An 8,827-nucleotide genomic window follows, 5' to 3' on the forward strand; every position below is an offset into this window, starting at 1 on the left:
GAACTTGTTAGATACGCAAATTCTCAGCAGGGGTTCAAACTGGAACCACCGGTTGGAAGCCCTGGAGGAAACTCAGAGAAGATTACAGATCCACTAACTGGTGGAGCTGAGATTCTTCTTCAGTCTGGTTGGACTCCAAAGCCCAGGCCTTTAACCCTGAGGGAATAAGAAGCCAGATCAGGACTTGAAGCTTGATTTGGACTAGAAGGTAGTTCCTGAGTGATCCCGATTGCCTGCAGGCCTGGCGCTGTGAACAAAACCAGTATTTTGTTTTAAAAAAAAACCAAAAACCCGTTGCCCTGGAGTTGATTCCCACTTATAGGAACCTACAGGACAGACCAGAACTGCCCACAGGGTTCCCAAATCTGTAATTCTTCACGGAAGCAGACCGCCACATCTTTCTCCCGCAGAGCAGCCGGTGGTTTCAAACTGCCAGCCTTTCCCTTAGCAGCCAGCTCTTAACCACTGCACAACCAGGGTTCCTTATTTTGTCGAAAGGGACCATGAAATGAAGTTGCCACGCCACTATTCATTCCTGAAAGAGACTCTACCAGGCAGTTAATCCTCTAGTTGCACTTCAGCCTGTTGAAAAACTAAGGTAACTACAAAATGATTAATTGCAGCCCCTTCTGCTCTGCTTTGAACCTATTTCTGGCTCAGCGTCAGGCACCTCTTAGTTTAGCAATCGCAGACTCAGAGATTTCCAGTCCTCCAATTTGAGGTGTTTCTACATTTTGCGGAACGCCCATCCAGTTCAAGGATAAGCGAATAAAAGCGGCGGGGGCCAGAAGGTCGCGGAGGAGGAGCTGGAGCTCCGGTCTTAAACCGTTCTTGAATAGGTTCTGGGACGCTTGCGCCGGCAGGGCAGCGATTCGAGGAGAAAAGGGGCGGGGCGCAGAGCGACTCCGCCCGCCGACCCCGCCTCCTGCCGGGCCCGGTCAGCTGTCCCCCCGCGCCTGCCCGGTTCCGCTGCGCATTGTGGGATCTGTCCGTCCGCGGGGCGGTGGAGGACACGGCTCTCTGTCATGGGGATCCAGCCGGTGAGACCCTCATTCTGTATCGTGCACCAGGGGACCTCGCCCCATCTGGTTCTGCGCACTCACCTCCGGGCCAGGGGCTGTCACTGCGGACCCCTCCCCACAGGGCTCTGGACCCGCTCTGGATGCCGGGGTCCGGGTGCTGCGCATCCCGGGTGGGAACCCTGCCCAGGTTACCCCTCTGGCCCCAGCATGCTCCCGCCCCGGAGCTCGAGATCGCTAACCCCGGGGCGGCTCGTCGTACGGGACCATTGTCACCCACGCCCTGGGCTCTTTCCCAGCGTGTCGATCACGCTGCCTCCTCTACCCACAGAGCCCAGTCCTCCTGGCCTCCCTGGGGGTGGGGCTGCTGACTCTGCTCGGCCTGGCTCTGGGCTCCTACCTGGTTCGGAGGTCCCGCCGGCCGCAGGTCACTCTCCTGGATCCCAATGAGAAGTACCTGCTGCGACTGCTGGACAAGACGGTAAGCTGTTGAAGAACGGGCCAGGGGAGGGGAGGGGACCAGAGTTCTGGCGTGAAGCAGACAGCACCCAGGACAGCATCTGAGGGACTGGAGAGCACCCGATCCCTGGGTGAAACATGTGTCATCCATCCTCCAGACTGTGAGCCACAACACCAAGAGGTTCCGCTTTGCCCTTCCCACCGCCCACCACATTCTGGGGCTTCCTGTGGGTAAGGAAAGTGTGGAGTGGGCTCCTTTCCCTGGGATCCCAAGAGGGTAATTCCCCATCTGGGGTTTCCTAAAACATGCTGCTTCCTTCTATTTCCTGCACACCCCATTCCCCTTTCCCTACCTGGCTCTGTGTCCTCTGGGCTGTGAAGTGCCTCTGTGCCCCTCTAGGGTGTGGTTTCTGTGCCCCCAGCCATCTTTAACACTCAGCAGTCTTCCATCCTTCCTGCGTGATTTGCTCATACCACGCCCTGAGCAAGCACTGATTTTTTTCCCCATTGCCCAGACCCTCAACTCACCTGCTGCTAAGGTCCTGGCAGTGATTGATGTTTCTCCAATGAGAGGCTTATGAGGAATCCACCTGGGGCTCAAAGGAGCGAATCCTCCCTGCCTAGTAGTTCATTGGGACCACAGCAGGAAGCAAGACATTCTTGTTCTCTAAAACCTCCCTGAGTGTTTTGAAAGGTAAAAGGGATGCAACACTTCCACAAGCCACGCTTATGTAGCTCCTTGCATGGTCCCCAGGCACACATGTCTACCTCTCTGCCCGAATCGATGGCAGCCTGGTCATCAGGCCATACACTCCTGTCACCAGTGATGAGGACCGAGGCTATGTGGATCTCGTCATCAAGGTAAGGGGGTAGAAAGAAACTCCAGAAGCTCCTTACCCCTCCCTACTGTTTGCAGGATTTGTAGGAACTTCCAAGATTTGTTTGATAGCAAGAAATGGCATGTCCTTTGTGGATATGAGCAAAGTATGTGGACTGGGAAAAGATAGCACACGTGTGGTCCCTACTCCAGCCTCAGGGAGGTTCAGTAAACAGGGGATTCAGAAACCAGTGACATTCCAAATAAGATATTTTCCATTCTGTCTTACCAGGTCTACCTGAAGGGCGTACACCCCAAATTTCCTGAGGGAGGAAAGATGTCTCAGTACCTGGATAGCCTGAAGATTGGGGACATGGTGGAGTTTCGGGGACCGAGTGGGTTGCTCACTTACACTGGGAAAGGTGTGGCCTCTCTTCCCAGTGAGCCCATCTCCCATTTCTCCAGTTCCTGTAGTCCTCCTGGCACAGTGTGACTGTGTGTGTACTTGTGTGTGTGTGCGTGAGAGGGCCAGAGCTGTCCTTTCTGACCATAGCACTGGTACTATAGAAAGGCATATTACTCAGCCCTGTTTGCCAGAGGGAGCAGTTTCCTATCCACTTGAATTCACCAGCTGTGACAGCTACGGAGATTACTAAAGAAGACATAATGCCTCCCTCCCCCACGCCAAAGATTCGCACCTCAGGCTGAGCTGTGGAACAAGCCAGAGATAGTTTTCAGCCCTTCCCATGGGAGCAGCTGGGTGCGTTAGCAAGCCTCTGGGGCTCCTCTATGCCACTTGGGAAAATAGATTCACACCTGGCACTCTGCCTGTCATCCTCACCAGGGAGTGACGCTCTGACAGAAGCAGCTGATGACTCACCATGTGGCTCTGAGCTGGCTGGTAGTTGGTAATGCGGGACAGATAGCTTTGGCCCCATTGTCCTTCAGGTATATTATTTGTCAGGGCTGGCTCAACTCAAACCTCCACGCAGATTCCAGAATCAGATTTCATAGCAGCAGTTAAACTGGCTTTGGACGTAGTTTCAAGTTTGTATTTGTTTTCTTAGCTCCCTATATTGACTTTGTTCTTCCTCCCTTCTCTTCACCTGGATCCTCAGGGAATTTTAACATTCAGCCCAACAAGAAATCTCCGCCGGAACTCCGAGTGGCAAACAAACTGGGAATGATTGCCGGCGGGACAGGTGTATGTCACTTGCAGGGTCATTCTCTCCCACCACTGTTGATTGTTACCATGGAAACTTCCAAGTGACCTTCAGAAGGTTTGGTAATCATAGCCAAGCTGTTAATCAGGGGATTCCCAGCAATGCCTAGTGCTCCCCAGTATGTGAAAAATAAAATCATAATACAGGTAGAAACAAACCAAAAAAAAATTTTTAAACTGATAGAATGAGAGAAATAAATCAAGTGGGCTCTCCCAAGATCTTAAGTTGAATGAAATTTAATAATTTTTAAGCGAGAGTAGACAGAAGCAGCTAGAAATAACTAGTCAGGAATAAAGAAAATTAACAATGGGCACTGCTATGTATTAGACACTGTACTAGTCACTTTACATATGTATCTATGAAGCAAGTATTTGCCTTCCCATTTTACAGATGAGAAAATGGAGGCTCAGAGAGGTTAAGAGGTTTCCACAGGGTTATTTAATTGGTAATGAGCAAAGGCAGGATTAGTATCGGGGTCTGCCTGATTCCAAAGCGCATGCACTTAACCACTGCAAGTCCAGTGTTCCAGAATGCTCATCACTGAATCAGGAGGTACATGTAGTCATCTATGACCATGCTAGCCTCCAAGGAAGAGCCTTCAATTGGTTCCTCAGAAGGATTTCAACAAAATGAATTTATGTGAATATTGAGGGTGTCCAAAATTCACCTACCAGATATGATTTTCAGTGAATTTGGGATAAACAGCATATCTGTCCAGAAATATAGTGCTAGAGAATACCCAGAAGGAGGCTAGAGGATTAGGATGGTAAAGGAAAATGGAACAGAGTAGTGAATGTGTAGAGTTAAAATGAAAGAGTTGGTCAGCTGAGGAGCTGGGACGGGTGAGTGTGGCCACCACATCTCACTAAGGGTTTCTTTATGCAGGGATCACCCCGATGTTACAACTGATCCAGGCCATCCTGAAAGACCCCGAAGATCCAACCCAGTGCTTTCTGCTTTTTGCCAACCAGGTTGGTTTGCTTTTGTCAGTTCTGGGACTTCAGAGTTGCTGTATGGGTAGAGCTGAGATGTGGTACCAATGGGCAGACCTGGTCCAGTGCCTGTTGTATCTCTGCCCAAGGTCCCCTGTATAAGGTAGAAGACCCTCTAGTACAATAAAGAGGAAAGAGGACAGAGCATTGGGCCAAATTTCTTCCCTGGCCTCCAAGGAAAGAAAAAACATTTAAGGAATCTAGTCCTGAGTATAGAAACTTGTGTCTCCTTGGTTAAATTGTTGTCGTTGTGTGCCACTGAGTTGATTCCAACTCATAGTGACCTCCTGTGACAGAGTAGAACTGTCCCATAGGGTTTCCTAGGATTCCTAGGAAGACCTTCAGTGAGACGGATTGACACAGTGGCTGCAACAATGGGCTCAGACATAGCAACAATTGTGAGGATGGTGCAGAACCAGGCAGCATTTCATTCTGTTATACATAAGGTCGCTATAAGTCGGAACTGACTCAATGGCACCTAACAACAACAATCTTTATAGGAGCAGATTACTAGGTCTTTTCTCCTGCAGAGTGGCTGGTGGGTTCAAACTGCCAATCTTTTGGTTTGCAGCTGAGCACTTAACCATTGTGCCACCAGGGCTCCTTCCATCTTTATTCCTTCACAATGTGTAGATAATGTTTGTTTCCCTCTCCTCCCCCACCCTAACTTCCTAAAAGTGCTATCAGGTCCTTCTTATTCCCTAGAACTTTATGTGTCTTTAGCATTCTTGTTCTCTCCTGGTGGGAAAGTTGTTAAAGAAAATAACTTTTTTTTATGTGGGCCTGAGAAGGTTCCCAAAGACTTTGCTTCCCCCTTTTATTTCAGACTGAAAAGGACATAATCTTGCGGGACGACTTGGAGGAACTACAGGCCCGATATCCCAATCGCTTTAAGCTCTGGTTCACTCTGGATCAGCCGCCAGAAGGTATCCTTCCCATTTCTGGACATTCCAATCTCCCTCATCACCAAAATCAAGGCCTTGCTCCTCTCTGAGCTCTGGTTTCAGTGAAACCAACCCTTGCTGACACTACCAGACTCTCAAGTCTGAGTGCACAGACACAATAGTTTCCTGGACCCTTTCCTTCCAGTTCCTAACCTGTTTACTCGGTGGGTGGCAGGTATGGCTGTGCTGCTGAGGCTCAGCCTGAGGCAGGCTAAGTGTATACCCATCCTCTGTAAAGCAGGCTGAGTATATCCCTCCTCTGCTGAGGCAGGCTGAGAATACTCCTCCTCTGCTGAGGCACGCTGAGTATATACCTCCTTTGCTGAGGCAGGCTGAGAATAGCCCTTGTCTGCTGAGGCAGGCTGAGTATACCCATCATCTGCTGAGGCAGGCTAAGTATACCCATCATCTGCTGAGGCAGGCTGAGTCTACCCCTTCTCTGCTGAGGCAGGCTGAATATACCCATTCTCTGCTGAGGCAGGCTGAGTCTACCCCTTCTCTGCTGAGGCAGGATGAGTATACCCATCCTCTGCTGAGGCAGGATGAGTCTACCCCTTCTCTGCTGAGGCAGGATGAGTATACCCATCCTCTGCTGAGGCAGGATGAGTATACCCATCCTCTGCTGAGGCAGGCTGAATATACTCATCCAGCTGCTGCTACAACTTGATACCTCCTCAGGAGTCTTTTTGGACCCTCCCCAATGGCTCATTCTTGTGGCACCCTACCCCCTTACCAGCTATATTTTCTCCCCTATATTTTAGATTGGGCCTTCAGCAAAGGCTTTGTGACTGCCAACATGATCCAGGATCACCTGCCTGCCCCAGGAGATGATGTGCTGATGCTGCTCTGTGGGCCACCCCCAATGGTGCAACTGGCCTGCCATCCCAACTTGGACAAACTGGGCTACTCGCAAAAGATGCGATTCACTTACTGAGCATCCCCCAGCTTCCCTGGTCCCATTCCCTACAATTTTCCCCAGTCAGTACTCAAATGCTATAAGCCCTAGGTTCCTTTTCTGATAGCATCAGCCTTTTGTGTCTTTCTCTGGAGCTAAATCTGGATGGTACCTGCAGGAACCACATCACTGCAGCCCATGGAAGAGGACCAAGGTGAAGTCGTTCCCTAGAAGGCCTCCCAAATCTCCCTGTGATAAAAGGTCCAGGTCAGGCCCATGGAGCAATCCCTTTCATGGGGTCGGAAAGAAGGTAGCATGTATATTTGTTCCAAGACTGGCTAGTTCTTTGATAGCATCACGGTCCCACCTTCTCTATGATGTAAGGTATAATCTGTGCAATGACTTTTAATATTAGGTGCTTAACCCATGGGCAGGTTCTTCATGTGTGAGTGCAAGTTGAGCGGACTACAGAGGTAGTGAAATTGCAGGAAAAGAGGAAATGGTTTCCTCAGATCTCCAGTCCTTAGAGAAAGGAGACTGAGATAGGTGTTTGTATGCTTCTCTCTCTCTGCCCTTGCTCAGGCTACAGGGAAGTGGCCACCCAAAGTCTAAGACTGCTGTTTGTGGCAGGAACCTCTGGCTATGCAAATAAATGGGGCTGAGGTCCCCGTGTGATCCCTAAAGGGTTGTTGCATCTGGGGTCCTTGTTTCCAAGGCCTTTCGTGCTTAAGAACCTTGGGAGGAAGGGTTTCCCAGCACTGAATTTCTCCTGGGTCTTCCAAAGAGCCTTTAAGCAGTTTTTTCCTGTCCTGAAATGTGAGCTGCCACCAGACTTGGTGATCATCTCAGCAGCTGTCCCAGCAGAGCCGGAAGCTTAACTGCCCTGGGAGGCTTTTGAGGTGGGGGAGGAGAACACAAATTAAAGGGAATGCTTTCTGAGTTCAGGTACCCCTCACAGTGAGCCTTTGATTTAGCCACTTGTCTTAGTCATCCAGTGCTGCTATAACAGAAATACCACAAGTGGATGGTTTTAACAAAGAGAAGTTTATTTCCTCACGGTCAAAGTAGGCTAAAAGTCCAAATTCAGAGTGTCATCTCCAGGGGAAGTCTTTCTCTCTCTCTCGGCCTTCTCATCAGTGTTCCCCCGGACTAGGAGCTTGTCTGCGCAGGGACCCCGGTCCGAAGGACGCACTCTGCTCCCAGCACTGCTTTCTTGATGGTATGAGGTCCCCCGTCTCACTGCTCACTTCTGTCTTTTATATCTCAAGAGATTGCCTCAGGACACAATCCAGTCTTGTAGATCAGGTCTCCTTACTGACACAACTCCCACCCATCCTCCCTCATTAACAGCATAGAGGCAGGTGTACAACATACAGGAAAATCACATAGTACCAGCAATCATGGCCTAGCCAAATTGATACATTTTTGGGGGGACATAATTCAAACCATGATACCACTCTTCCCTTTGTTCCTTCTCTTGGCCCTTCCTTCACCATATTTATTATCCCTCAGGATACCTGGCAAACAAACCAAAGTATTGTGTTTCTGTTTGGAAGAGAAGCCTTCTCCTTTAAAAAGTAATCTGACTTCACCAGCCCCAGCCAGACTTGTTGCCTGGACAGAGTTGCCTTCTCCCAGGCCCATCTGTCCCGAGCAGTGTCCTTCTCCTCTGCTGTGACAGCATGACCCACTCCTTCTCCTGGGATAGGACTAGGGTAGCCCCTTCAGTTTCTTCTGTGTTAGACTCAACGGGACAAAGCAATGCATCAGGCTCAGGAGGAAAGTTGACATTGTTTTTCTGCATGGAGCTGTGTATTACTTTCTCTGGGGCCCCAGAGACACAGGCTTGTGGGACTATCAGAATTCACCCCTTCATAGGAGCCCAGGGAGGTCCAACCATAGGCTAGAGTCTTCAGTAAATTCTGTAAGTGGTTATCCATCAAAGATTTCTTTATCAGCTATTATGTGTATGGCACTGTGTTCTGTAAGACTCAGTCTCAGTCCCATCACCTCCCAAAAGGAAAATTTTGCTTAGGGTTGTTGGGCTCAGATAGTGGAGCAGCCCAGCAAAGAGAATTTCCCACATGGAAGCTCACCATTCCTTGTTTTACATGGGTTTCTGCCTCATCCACTCAACATACAAACATTTATTAAGGACCTGTCATGTGCTAAGCACTATGCTAGGCCCTGAGAATACAACTGTGACCAAGATTGGTCTTGAGTCCCCTCAAAGAACTCACAGTCTGAGTAAGATGGACCAGTAAATAATTACAACACAACATGATTAATGCTATAACAGATATACAAAAGGGTGCAGATGGGGCCTTAGGAGGGAATTTGAAAGGATTCCGGAGAGGAAGGAAGAGGAGAAAGAGAATTAATAGTTTTGAGCAACAGCCATGGACCAAGTACTGTGCTTCCCAATCTGCACCATATAATTTAATCTTCTTGATGATCCTGAGTCTAAGTTTAAGGATC

The 8,827-nt window shown here is 49.5% G+C and overlaps 1 protein-coding gene across 1 annotated transcript; it reads left to right on the plus strand.

Moving 5' to 3' along the window:
* Nucleotides 1-972: 972 nt before the first annotated feature.
* On the plus strand, nt 973-7,080 carry LOC101360402 (NADH-cytochrome b5 reductase 1). Its single transcript, XM_004375275.2, has 9 exons — nt 973-1,040; nt 1,351-1,500; nt 1,637-1,709; nt 2,233-2,339; nt 2,588-2,717; nt 3,414-3,497; nt 4,404-4,489; nt 5,337-5,436; nt 6,216-7,080. The coding sequence occupies exons 1-9, from the start codon at nt 1,026-1,028 to the stop codon at nt 6,386-6,388; spliced, it is 918 nt and encodes a 305-aa protein (XP_004375332.1). The 5' UTR covers nt 973-1,025; the 3' UTR covers nt 6,389-7,080.
* Nucleotides 7,081-8,827: the final 1,747 nt, after the last annotated feature.

The sequence above is a fragment of the Trichechus manatus genome, unplaced genomic scaffold (genome assembly GCF_000243295.1).
Source record: "Trichechus manatus latirostris isolate Lorelei unplaced genomic scaffold, TriManLat1.0 scaffold00035, whole genome shotgun sequence".
NCBI lineage: Eukaryota > Metazoa > Chordata > Mammalia > Sirenia > Trichechidae > Trichechus > Trichechus manatus.